General features: G+C 34.7%; 1 protein-coding gene across 1 annotated transcript in view; it reads right to left on the bottom strand.

Annotated features, from left to right (window-relative positions):
- Window positions 1-13,681, bottom strand: part of ROBO2 (roundabout guidance receptor 2) — a 1,629,349-nt gene that overhangs the window by 1,597,208 nt on the left and 18,460 nt on the right. Inside the window, exon 2 of the mRNA XM_045851089.1 lies at window positions 3,869-3,987. Coding sequence (XP_045707045.1) covers window positions 3,869-3,974 — 106 coding nt within the window. The 5' untranslated portion in view covers window positions 3,975-3,987. The remainder of the gene's footprint in view (window positions 1-3,868; window positions 3,988-13,681) is intronic.

The raw sequence follows: 13,681 nt of genomic DNA, 5'->3' as shown, positions 1-13,681 counted from the left end.
CTTAACTTAAATATAATTTCACAATGAAGATCATGGACTGAACATTGTAATTGCTGAATATTATCAGATTTTATTTTTTGAATGTTTAATATCTAACCCAAAATCTGGTCATGAAAAAGAATAAAAATTACACTGATTTGCCCATAAAGTATAAGTTTGCTACATAAGTGATCTCCACTCACTTCTTCAAAATTTTGTATTTTCTTACAACTAACATCAGGGTTGTCATTTGGAATTTCATCATGTAAAGTATGGAAACCAAATCAGTTAGAATTCTCTATATGTTCATGATAATATATTAATATATTACTATATTTGAGATATAAATTAGTTATAAAAATCAATAAACTAGTGCTAATGTGAAAACTTTGACAATTTTGTTTTTGGAAACAGACTGACATTGACATATTCATTCCATTTTTCTTGTTACTCTCATTACATACCAGAAAACAACACCTTTATTACATACCAGAAAAAAGAGCACTCCTTTATTAAAGCCATAAAGATAGAAATATATTTTTAAGAATTCTCAAAGAATATTTTGAATGATTTGTTTGCTTTTTAAAGGAAAAAATCAGCATCTTTATTTTTAGAAATCATCCACCTTAATCCCAAACTTTCTCATATTCATACTGACTTTACATTCATGCATCTCAGTGACTGATTTTTCCTTTAAGTTTTATATAAATTAAATCTTTATCTTAACACAAATCTCATAATATTACCTGAACATAGTGTTGGGAAAAGAAAGAAATGGAATTGCTGCATTTGGGAACAATTTCTCAGTTCTGAACACAGTAACTGCCACCTGTACTCTCTCATACCCTCTAAACCCACTCGGCTCTCCAGGGCCTTTTTGAACCCCTCAGCCTGGCCAACATTCCCATGTTTGTGATGCAAATTCCACATTTTAGATGTTAGTTCACTGTCATCTAGGTTATTCTCAAAGTTAATGTCTAATTCACTGTTTGGAAATGTATGTATTTCTATCTATACATCTATCTTGTGATAGTTCCTTTAAAGATAAAGAACATTCATGTTACTCATTTTATTTGCATAGTAGGCACATTTTCTTATTAAAAATCATGTGTATTCCACTTCATCATAAGCATTGGCTTTGCTTTCATTTATTAAACAGTTGTTAATGGGCAAACCACCTAAGCAGCATAGAAATGGGCAGAGGCCAAGACAGGAAATGCTACTCTAAGGATTAATATCTAATATTGCATAAGTGAGATGTCAGGGAAATGGATGTCCTCAAGCCAATACTTTTCTTGACAGACATAAAAAATTGACAAGAGACATCTATCTACCTAATTCCAGCCCACTGTTCATTGTTATCTTCTTATACGACTCTGATGTCCCTAAAGAAATTCTCAGTTAACATTCTTAGTCAGAATTCAGAATGAATTTCCTGTAACAGTGTTTTTATAAATGGTGGTTGTGCACAGTTGAATTAATACTGACTATGACTCTTCATGTACATTCTACAGGTAGACTTTTGTCTCTTGTCCTCACAACTTAATGACCATTTCTATCTAACATGGTTTTCATGGAAAAGAACAACCAGATCTCCCAATGATTTATAAATAATCAGAATATAATCTACTAACAAATATGGAGCACTTGTATAGAAAATACAGTTCAGCTTTGCTATCATCCCTAAGAAATTTAAATTAATGTGAAAACAAGTCGATTATTTTTTGCAAGCACACTGCTACACAATCACATTTTATTGATACTTAGTCACAACTCCGAGTGCTGGAGGCCCCAATAATCAAAGTTTAAGGCAAAGCGCTAAACTTAATATAAAGAAAACATTCAGAGATTTTAATGTATTATTTTGTTATCACTAGTAAAGTACTATGAGATTTTTATTTTAAGAAATATCCACTAATGTAAAGGTTTAATTTTAATGCATTTATTTTCAAATTGTGCTTTATTGCATATCTAGAAGTGAAACAATAAAATCGATGTTTAATGAGCCTTATTGAACTAAACGATAATGGGTAGCTTACACTCTATTTGAAATTATCAGATCTGCTTATTGTGCCTCAGAAATCTGCTTTATTCATTCTAGCTCTCATACAGGAAGCAAAATTCTCTTAACCATAACATTAAAGCAGTTCATTATTTTTCTATTAAATTGTTTTGTCCTTTAAATCATCGCTATTTTAATTTATTCTTTTAAAAGGAAACTAAATAACTAAATTTGCATTTATCATTAGATGTTTTAACTACAGCTAAGCTTGGAATTAATTCTTTACAAATGATGGTTGTTGTCAAAGGGAAGAATATCCAAGCAATCAATATTGAGGAAAGAACACAGGTTTTCATCAAATAAGATATATGGGACCTATTTTCCTTCAAATATACTAAACTGTTACCCATTGAGAACAAACCACAGTCCCTGGAAATGATGGCCATGGAGGGGTTTTGGCAACCTCATGTAATACTAAGTGTACTGTTGGATCACTGCTGCAGAAACAGTTGTCCTGCTGCATTTTAGTGATCCGACACATTGCCAGAAGAATAAACAACTCTCTCAGCCAACAGAAATGTGGAGTAGCTGCTGCCTACAGATTCTTGTTTTAGACCTTAGGTGAAAAAAATACGTGTATTAAATATGATTTTCTTACATTATTTTTATCAAAAATAAGTGTAAAATAAGAATTCAACTACATATTAATGTAAATTAATGTCATGTCATTAATTCTTAATGATATGAAAGAAAAACTTTAAAAATCAAAGCCTGGTTTATTATTAAAACTGATTATCTACATATATGTATATATGCCTATTCACACACAAACACGCACATGCATTTTTACTTTTGGAAAACATCTTCATGTTTCATTTCAGAAAGTCATTGAATGAAATTACATATGGTAAGCAAACAATTTTCTTTTTGAACAATCTTTTGAAAGGTGTTATTAAACTTACTTGAATATGCACAATATTTATTGAATATTTTGGAAACCAACAGACTAGCAAAAGCTCAAAAGTATCACAATTATATAACACCACCATATGCTTTCAACTTTATCTAGAGCAATATACCTGCCCTTATACCTTTCCTGCTCACAGATTCTGAGTCTTTCAAAATGCAGAAACAATTTCAAAAGATATCCTCTTCCAAAAAAAAAAAAAAACATGAGTTCTTGTTTTTTATAATACAGAACATTAAATTGCATTTTGTATATTAGAAAGCAACATGCCTCCAAAAAAAGAAAAGCATTGCTTATCACAAAACACATTTCATAGACATTAGCTTTGGCACAGACCACTTCATACAGCTATTCATCAAATCAGTATATCGAAAAACCTTATTACAAAATCTATGGTCCCTTTCCACACTGCAAAGGACATTCCAGGACACCACAACCTTGCAGTTCTATTCTATCATTAATTTCCTCCAAATAGACTTGGCAGGGCAATGTGGAACATTAAATTTTTCACTTAATTTCTAAAGAAGATCACGTCTATGAGGAATATGTTCTTAAAATTTAAAACTTTAAAATATAGAATCACTAAAGAAAAAAATGTAGATACAGAAGCTTTTCTCAAAAATATGAAACCATCAATTAATATGTTCTTGTTCTTTAATAGGTTATACACACACACACATAGCATCTACTACAACAAAGTAGAGCCAGTTTTGAACTGGTGGTTTCAAATTTGATATACCAACTCAAACCTAATTCTAGCTCAATCTAAGCAATTCAAAAGCATCATAGACACTTTAAAAACAAACTTGAGGAAGGATTACCACAAATCACTTAAAATCACTTAAAACAAAGGTCCACTGAAATTCAGAATAAAGTGACACAGTTCAGCCCTTAGAACACTAAAACATGCATACACCTACCTTGACCTTGTCCACTCCCCTGCTGACTCCAAAGGATCACAATCATCAACAGCCCTGGAGTCCATGTCCACACGTTTCCACAGGCACTTCCTTGTCTTCTGGCCATTGCATTTTAAACTCTGCATGAAAAGTATAATGAATTACAATCTTACATTTATTAGCACTCAAAAATCATATCTAATAACATTGTGTATTCACAAGTTACCCTGATTACAAGAAAATATATCTGATTTGTCCCTCTCTTTGGAATTCTCACAATGATGACTAATATGAAATCTCATTCATCTTTAAGCTCGTGTTCTAAACATTCATCTGAATAATATTTTTCAGCATCAGTTTCCAAATTATGCCATTAAGCTTACAAACACTTAAAACACATTACCAAAATACCTATTGGAGATCAGTCATGTAAAAAATTTTATGTGGACACTATTTTTAACTTGTTATTTAGGCGTATTGATGCATTAAAAACACTATGCTATTTCTGTTCACACATACAAAAAATAGTATAAGTATCTCAAAAATTATTCTCTAGTTTTGAGTTAAATTGTATTTTAATTATATTAGTAATTTTAACTGAATAAAAAATTAATCATGTACTCAAAATTAATCTTAGAAATCATTAAGCATTCACAATTCTAATTCCAGATATATGTAATAAACCATAGAAACTCTCATATATATTATCATAATAAAATATGAACTCTCATATGATAAACATACCTGAAAGTTCATTTGACACTGGTTTTAGGTGTTTTGTTTTGTTTTGTTTTTGGTTGGTTTGTTTATATCTTGGCCAGGCCTCCTTGTCTATCCTCCAACCAGGGACTAAGCCCACAACCTTTTGGTTTATGGGATGATGCTCCAATGAAGTGAGCCACACTGGCCAGAGCATTTTTTGTTACAGTTTTAATAATAAAAAATTAAAATGCATAAATGTCCACCAAATCAATGTTATCTATGAATACAATTGAATGATATACTGTAGTAAAGATGAATTAAACCACATGTACCAACATGAATAAATGTCAAAAATAAAAATGTTTACAATAGCCAAGATCTGGAAACAGCCCAAGTGCCCATCAGTAGACCAGTGAATAAAAAAGCTGTGGTATATTGACACAATGGAATACTGTGCAGTCGTAAATGGGACTATATCAAACTAAAAAGCTTCTGCACAGGAAAGGAGACCATCAACAAAACAAAAAAGGAACCCACCATATGGGATAACATATTTGCCAATGATATATCTGATAAGGAGTTAATTTCCAAGATATATAAAGAACTTACGTAATTCAACACTAGGAAGGTAAATAAGCCAATTTACAAAAATGGGCAAAGTACCTGAATTGATACTTCTCCAAAGAGGAATTCAGGTGGCCAGTAGACATATGAAAAGATGCTCAATGTCACTAATTATCAGACAAATGCAAATTAAAACCATAATGAGATACCTCACACCTGCCAGATGGCTTTCATCAATAAATCAACAAACAGGGGGAGGGGGATATTGGGAAAAACAAGGGGAAGGGTCATCAAGGAACTTGTATAAAGGACCCATGAACAAAGACAATGGGGGGTAGGATTGAACGTGGGAGGTGGGGGTGGATGGGGTGGGGAAAGAGTTATAGGGGGATAATGGGGAAAACTGTAATTGAACAACAATTAAAATTTTTTAAATGAAAAGACTATACAAAAAATAAGCCAATCCATAAATACTGGAAACAAAATGAAGCAAAATAAAACAAATGAATTTACAAAAATATACATCAACAAACAAGTGCTGTTGTGGATGTGGAGAAAGGGGAACCTTTGTGCACTGCTGCTGGGAATGCAGACTGGTGCAGCCACTGTGGAAAACAGTATGGAGTATCCTCAAAAAATTAAAAATGAATCTGCCTTTTAGCCAGTGATTCTACTTCTTGGAGTATATCCTAAGAATCCCAGAACACCAATATGAAAGAATATATGTGCTCCTATGTTCATAGCAGCATTGTTTCCAGCAGACAAATCTGGAAACAGCCCAAGTGACCATCAGTAGACAAGTGGATAAGAAATCTGTGCTACATTTACACAGTTAAATGTTATGCAGCAGTAAAAAGAAAGAAATCTTGACTTTCACAACGGCATGAATAGACCTGGAGATTATTATGCTAAGTGAAAGAAGCCAGTCATAGAAAGACAAATACCATATATTCTCACATATATATAGAATCGTGTAAAGAAAATAAATGGACAAACAATACAGAAACAGAGGTGTGGATATATGGAACAGACTGACAGCTGTCCAAGGGGAGGGGGGAAGGAGGACTGGATGAAAGATTGTAAACAGATTAGCCAAAGAATATAGATGCATCACCCATAGACACAAACAACAGTGTGGTAATAACCAGAAGGAAGGAGGGTGAGGGCTAGGTGGAGGTGCACAAAGGCAGGAGGGGTGGGGGAATGGGGGATGGGGACATCTGTAATAGTGTTAATAATAAAAATAAAGCTAAAAAGTATCAAGTTGCAGAATGATATGATTACTATTATAATACTATAGTTTTACATGTAAAATAGTTAAAACTGTACATTTTTATATGTGCATAAATATGTAATACTACATAGTATTGCATAAAAGTGATAAATGCCATGGCCTAAGTCAAGAAATTGCAAGACTACAGTTTAAATCATTATCAAGAAAAATCTTCAATCAGAGAGTACCCCAAATTCCAAGTTCTCCACAATTGACAAATTATGGAGCTAGGAAAAGAAAATTTAATGATTTCCAGAATAAACCCTGTATTCAAAATAGTACATAATCACAATTCTAATAAACTTGGAAGGAAATGTTGGCACCCAGAATTTCTCCTCCTTTTCTTCTATGTCAAGGGAGAGGAAGACTTGCCCTGGCTGGTGTAACTGAGTGGATTGAGTGCTGGCCTGCAAACCAAAGGGTCGCTGGTCTGATTCCCAGTCAAGGCACGTGCTTGGGTTGTGGGCCAGGTCCCCAGTAGGAGGCACATGAGACACAACCACACATTGATGTTTTTCTCCCTCTCTTTCTCCCATCCTTCCTCTCTGCCTAAAAATAAATAAAATTTTAAAGAGAGAGAGAGAGGAGGATTTAATTACTCACTTTACATTATGTCATTTCAAACTCATGGTATCCAAAGTTAAAGGAAATTTAAGGATCACCTAACCTATCCTCATTTCAAATGTACAAACAACCAAGAAGGTTACAATGATATTTTCAAACTATAACAACAAAATGATGATGATGGTCTTGGTACTAAAAACAACTTCTGTTTTTAAAGATTTTATTTATTTATATTTTTAGAGAGAGGGAAAGGAGGGAGAGAAACATTGATATTAGAGAAGAAACCTCAATTACTTGCCTCTTACAGGTCCCCATTTGGGGACCTGGCCTGCAACCCAGGCATGTGGCCTGATCAAGAATCACACTGGTGACCTTTCAGTTTCAGCACCATGCCCAACCTACTGAGTCACACCAGTCAGGGACTCTTGAAAATTTATTATATGCAAGGTAATTTTATTATGCTAAATGCCTTATATCTTTTGTCTCATTTAGTTTTCACAGAAATCCTATCAACTAAGCACTTTCAAAAACACCCTTTCACAGCTGAGAAAACAGAACTGTGCAGAGAAGAGCCACACAACTCCCAAGTCATGTGATGAGTTGGTACCCTTTTTGTGACTTGAGCTAACACAGGAAGACTTCAGAGCTATGCTCTGAAAAGGTTCACACTAGCAGGAACTAGTGCTGCATTTTCCTACTACAGACCAGTAGTCATTCCACAAAGGATGTTGCCAAGAAGGAATTAGCTAGCATATTCCCTCATGTATTTCTCCCAAATAAATACCTTCAAATTGAAAATCTTTAAAATATATGCCATGTGAATTATCACAGTTAATGCCTAAAAACATGAAACCTTTCCAAAATAACTTGGGTTGTCCAGGGAAAATTCCAACCCCTTTCAACACATTTCATCATTACTAGTAAATCTACATTGAAGAATGAGTGGTATTACAAAAGAATGATATTGATGACTGATTTGTTTAGGGATCAGAGGCAGTAGGTTAGGAAATTGTTGTCAAAGACCCACCTTGGTGGATGCATTTGTGTAGGTTTGTGTATGTGTGTATATATATGCACAAACACTTTTCGACCACTGATTCAGGTATCTTTGTCCCCTTCTAATCACTGTGTAACTGTTTTTATGTGGTACCAACAATGTCAAAATTTGCATTTTAAACATCCTTCAATAGATTATTTTTGAATATTTTTATTTAGTGTTTTCTTAACTTCTGTGAATCTATACAATGTACTAGTTTTAAATGCTCTTTTTATTATTCTATAGAGAATCAAGGCAGTGTTTTAAAAATCTTAAAATTTAAAAATCTTAAAAACTTTAAAGATCTTAAAATATTCTTCAGGAAAAGATTGGCATATGAAACACCAGTTCCAATATACATTTTATTAAAATTTTACAGAACAGATGTCTTTCAAATGGTATTATAATCAAATGAAAATGTAATCTTTCTCTCCAACTTGATGTTTATAGAAAACTAATATTTTGAAAATGGCAAGTTTCTAGCACAAATTATCTATATGCTGTGTCTGCCATTAAAAAATAACTTTCTATAAAACTTCTTTATTAATCAATAATAATACTCAGATATGGTAAAATCAATTAATTTTTTTAAAAAATATGGAAGATAAATAACTATGAAGGAGAAAGATAGATTAACCAGAAAATTAAGAAACATTTACCATAATCACATGCCATGGGCTTGTATAAATCTGTTTTTAAAACTTTTTTCATGCATATGAGCAAAAAAGGAAATGAAAAATATCTACTTTATTTTATGTACTTTCAATTTTACCAGTTACTCTTTAAAGATGGGGATAAGTCCTAAAACATGGACAGTTGAATCCACTGCACTTTCCTGTCCATACAACAGATTTGATATTTAGTGAGCAGAACAGATTTAGGACTTCAGATTGATATTAACTACATAAACTCACCTTGACTCAATAGTGTTCATCTGTTCCTTTCATTTGAAGGGCACCAAAGAAAATAGACCTTAAGAATGCATCATGTATTATATCTTGTCATACATAGTAGCCAAATTAGTTGGGCTGTGCAAGGATTTAGAGCAAACAGCACTAGGAGGTGGTGTCATGAAATATTTTATCTCCACAGTCTCTCTCTCTATAGGATCTTCTTCTGTCAGGGGGAGCCCAGAATGATAGCACCTGGTCTCAGGAACGCCTCACATCTAGAGGTGCCACTAACATTAACAGTCCTGGCTGTAGAAAACCTACCATCAATGCAAGTGTAATGCCCCAGGTATCAGAGCCACTTCTTCTACAGACCATTGCTGCTTTGTATCTGCAGCCAACTTCAAAAGAGCTCTGCTCTCTCCCAATAGTCGCACTTCTCAGGAGGATCTCCTAGATATTTTCTTTTTTTTAAAAGATTGTATTTATTTATTTTTAGAGAGGGAATGGAGGGAGAAAGAGAGAGAGAGAGAAGCATCAATGTGCGGTTGCTGGGGGTCATGGCCTGCAACCCAGGCATGTACCCTGACTGGGAATCGAACCTGCGACACTTTGGTTCTCAGCCTGCACTCAATCCACTGAGCTATGCCAGCCAGGGCAGATATTTTCTTCCTCTCCAGCCACCAGACCCAAGCAACCCACTAAGTTGTATTTGTGTATAAAGTTGGTTCTTAAATAAAATCTACTTCTGTGTCCAGATAAGTAGTGCCTTCAGACTTGCTACCCCCTTGCAGCTCTAGTCAGCTTCTAGTATAAGTTTTGAAAGCAGCTTCTTTATAGAAAATTATTTTTGGGAAAAATTATCCTAGCAAGACCTTCCTCTTGGCACTGGACTTCTTTATTGAAGTGCTTCTCCAGTGAGAATTGGTCTGTGCCAAGGAGCCTCCAGGTCAAGGCTCCTTTTGCTCATCTCCATTATGCAGCAACCTCTCTGATCACCCTTTTAAAACTGGAGACTGAAGGATCAAATGGGATCAGGAAGTGACTATGGCTCACAGGGTATCAATTCCTCTTCTCAGCATATTATAGGAACACAATGTAAGCCAGAAAAACATAGCAGAGCCCATTATAGCTCTCGAGTTCCAGTTATTAACATTGATTTTTTCAATGGGAAATTTTCATTAGAAGGCATCACATGACTTATATTCACTAATAACTTAGATTAAGATATATTTTGGAGCCTCACTTTCACATTGTCTTTGGACTAGGTACCATGTAGTCATTTTTAAAAGGGGTCTTTGTCACATTAGTAAAATTCTCATAGGTAAGACCTAAGTCCAAACTATACTTGGCATGCAACAGTGATAGACAAAGCCCTGTAATATCCAAATTAATATTACAACAGATATAAAATATACATATAGATATAATGCATGAATACATTTATATTTATTTTCTTTTTAAATCATTTTTATTATTATTCTATAACAGTTGTCCTAAGTTTTCCCCTTTTGCCCTCCTTTGACCATCCCACCACCCCCACACTAATCCCCACAGTGTTGTCCATGTCCATGGGTCATTCATACTTGTCCCTTGACTAGTCCCTTCCCCTTCTTTCCACCATTATTCCCCTCTCCCCTCCCCTCTGGTCACTTTTCATCTGTTCCATGTTTCCATGCTGTGGTTCTATTTTATTTATTTTTCAACAGGCTCAAACTCAGAGGCTGAAAGTATTACTATAGGCCACCATGCTTTTGAATGACAGGCACAGGCAATGGGCAATGAGGGGACACTTGGATGCTGACCCTGTTTGTTTGACAAATTAATTCATCTTTTTAAAATTTACTCTCTACTTATGTGGCAAATTAAAAAATCCTTGGAGTTCCTATAAGGTACAAAGCATTAAAATTCTATTTTGTCATTAGTTTAAGATATACTGTTAAATCACTTGTCAATTGGTATTATGAAACACTAGACCTCTTGAAATGTAACACAACATGTAGTCTGTCCTAAAGTTGACCCATAAATACTCTGCTTCAGAATAATCCAGGATGCCTGGTAAAATGTACTGTTATAGGTGTCACTGTAGACATGCTGAATCAGAACCTCTAGCGATGAGGCCTTGGAATATGCATTGTATTAAGTTATGAATAGCATGATACTTACCTTAAAATTACACATAACTTGATTTCATATAAATCTAAAGTTTTTATATTCTTAATGAAAGAAAGCTCTATATTTGGTGACTATATTTGACTATTTGGTGAAACACAATATAAAATAATGACTAGTCATCTACACTATAACTTTAAATGGATATTACTAAGAAACCTAAAACAAGAAGTTTGGCAGTAATCACTCTAATGTTTGAGATCCCAATGGAGCCATAAGGGCCTAAAGCCTTTCCAGAGAGGAAGAGTGATCCTCCTTAACAATGTGGCATTACTAAGGCGGCATAAAGCCATTCCTGTGTATCCTGATAGCCTCTCAAGTGGACTTAAAGATAAGTTATTTCTGGACCAGATTCCCTGACCCACATCTCTTTTGTTAAAGTAAAGCAAGGAGCCTTTAAGCCTTGGAAACAACAGGAAGAGAATAGATGGTGAACTCCACTGGATATAGTAGTCTTAAGTTTTATTAACTTGCTTAACACATATTTTAAGATATTATACTAATTACTAAGCTACAGTAGTGAACAAGAAAGCCAGGTCATTCTTAGGGATTAAACTCTAGAAAAGAAGTCAGAAGCAGAAACCCAATTAAACCAAGAGATGAAATCATTATAAAATGCATTCACATGCAAAATCAAACAAGGACCTGAATACACAACATGGGTATTACGGGAACATCAGATAAATAGAATTGATTTTAACCAGACTTTCTGGTGACATTATTTAAGCTTAAACCTGAGCTTTAAGCTTAGACAGGAGCTATGTTTGCATACAGTGGGGAAGTCATTTAGCAAGAGAAACTAGAATATTCAAAGGCCCTGGTATGTGGACAGTCTTAGCATGTAGAAGGAATTGAAAGCATTGAATCTGGTTTGAGTGAAGCGAGGAGAACAACCTGAGCAGAGACTGAAAGAGAAGGTAGGAAATTATGCAGGGCTTTACTGATAATGGCAAACAATGTGGGCCTTAGGCCAGGTTCACTGGAAAAGTGGGGAGAGATATGAACTAATAGACATTTTAATGGATCACTGTGGCTTCTATGTAGCTAACAGAGTACAGGAAGTTAAGGATGAAATTAGGTAGACTGGGGGGGGGGATAGGATAATAGAGTTGGTAAGAAAAGATCTGGATCTTGCTAGACTAGACATTTGGAGTAAATATTGTGAAAACAGAGAGAGAGGACACAGAAATGACTCATCATCTGGCTTTTATTAACTGAGTGGTTTGGTGGTGCCATACTAGAACATGTTTTCTCTGAAGTATCTATGTGCTGTTAAGCATGGATTCTCAGAAGAAAGTTCTAGGCTAGACCCTAACACTGAAAATCACTAGCTCTTTAGCACAGAAATGGTATTTGGAACATGGAGAAAATGTGTGTAGAGAGAGAAGAGTAATTACAATGGAGCCCAAAGAAACATCAATATGTAATATGTGTAAAGGAATAGAAACAAATAAATTGGCCTATTAATTGGAATTCAGAATACGTGAAAGGCTAGATATTTGCTAAAGATAAACATGGCATCTGAAATCTGAAATGTGGAGTTTGAAGACAGGAAAGTACTTATGGATTGTGAGGGAAGAACAACAGCTGTGGCCTAGGGTGAGTGCCAGTGAAGACGAAAACTGCACTAATGAGGATACCTGAGCAAATGAGTTAGAAAAGGACTGATGTCCAGAAGGTGGGATATTTGTCATCAAGGTTTTGGTGGTGCATTTACTGGTATAGAAAATGTCTTAGATTTGACTATGAGAGGGGTGACTGAAACGGAAAACAGAAAAAAATCAGTGAAGATAAGGATGTCAAGAAACAGAGAAAATGGGGCATTCTGATGGTCCTTCCATGTGGATACTAAAGTCACTGAAGATAACAAAAGCACTTGGCTAAAGAAGATGTTGAGCAAGGATCTAAAAACGAAAATAAATGACAAGAGTGATCAGGAGATTTGTTGATGTCAACAATACGAAAAGAGCAGAGCTAGTAGTTCCAAAGTGCTTTGCATTTCAAAGGAACAGTATGATTTGCAAGATGGAAGTAAATGAACAAACTGGAAGAGGTCCTGGAGAGCAAGAACAACTTCTGGCTGTACGGTATGGGGAGGATGAGAGAAAGACTGGTCTCAATTTATGAAGGCTACAGGAAAGCTATTCTTTGGTGTAAACAAAGTTTAACTTTAAGGACATTTAAAAGGCAATGTAGAACTTAGCAAAAGTCAGTTTTAACAGTTTGCTGTTGCTTAGTAAGTACTATGTAAAATTAAGATTTAACAAAGTTATAGTCAAATTCTAATGGTATAGTATCTCCTTTCAAAATCTTCCAGACAAGATAATTCCTTCTAACCTTTTTCTTGAACTATGAAATTTACTTTGTCTTATTCAATGAGCAGTAGAAGTCCACTACAACACATACACACACGTACTCAAGTGTGTACTAATGTCTTATTTATCAAGCTGCAGATGTCATTTTTGAAGTTGTGTTCAAAGTAACAAATCATGCCATACTCTTCAAAGATGGAGATCTTGAGGAATTAGAATAAATTATTATAAAAGGAGTTAGCTTGCATAAAAGGAAAAAGGAAAAGGGCCCAAGTTTGGAAGTTGACTCAGCTGTCATCCTTGCGCCCCTGGCCAGGCATC

This window comes from Phyllostomus hastatus, unplaced genomic scaffold, assembly GCF_019186645.2.
Source record: "Phyllostomus hastatus isolate PE091 unplaced genomic scaffold, TTU_PhHast_1.1 phas_contig_86, whole genome shotgun sequence".
NCBI classification, from domain to species: domain Eukaryota; kingdom Metazoa; phylum Chordata; class Mammalia; order Chiroptera; family Phyllostomidae; genus Phyllostomus; species Phyllostomus hastatus.
This window is presented reverse-complemented; position numbering and strand designations above follow the sequence as displayed.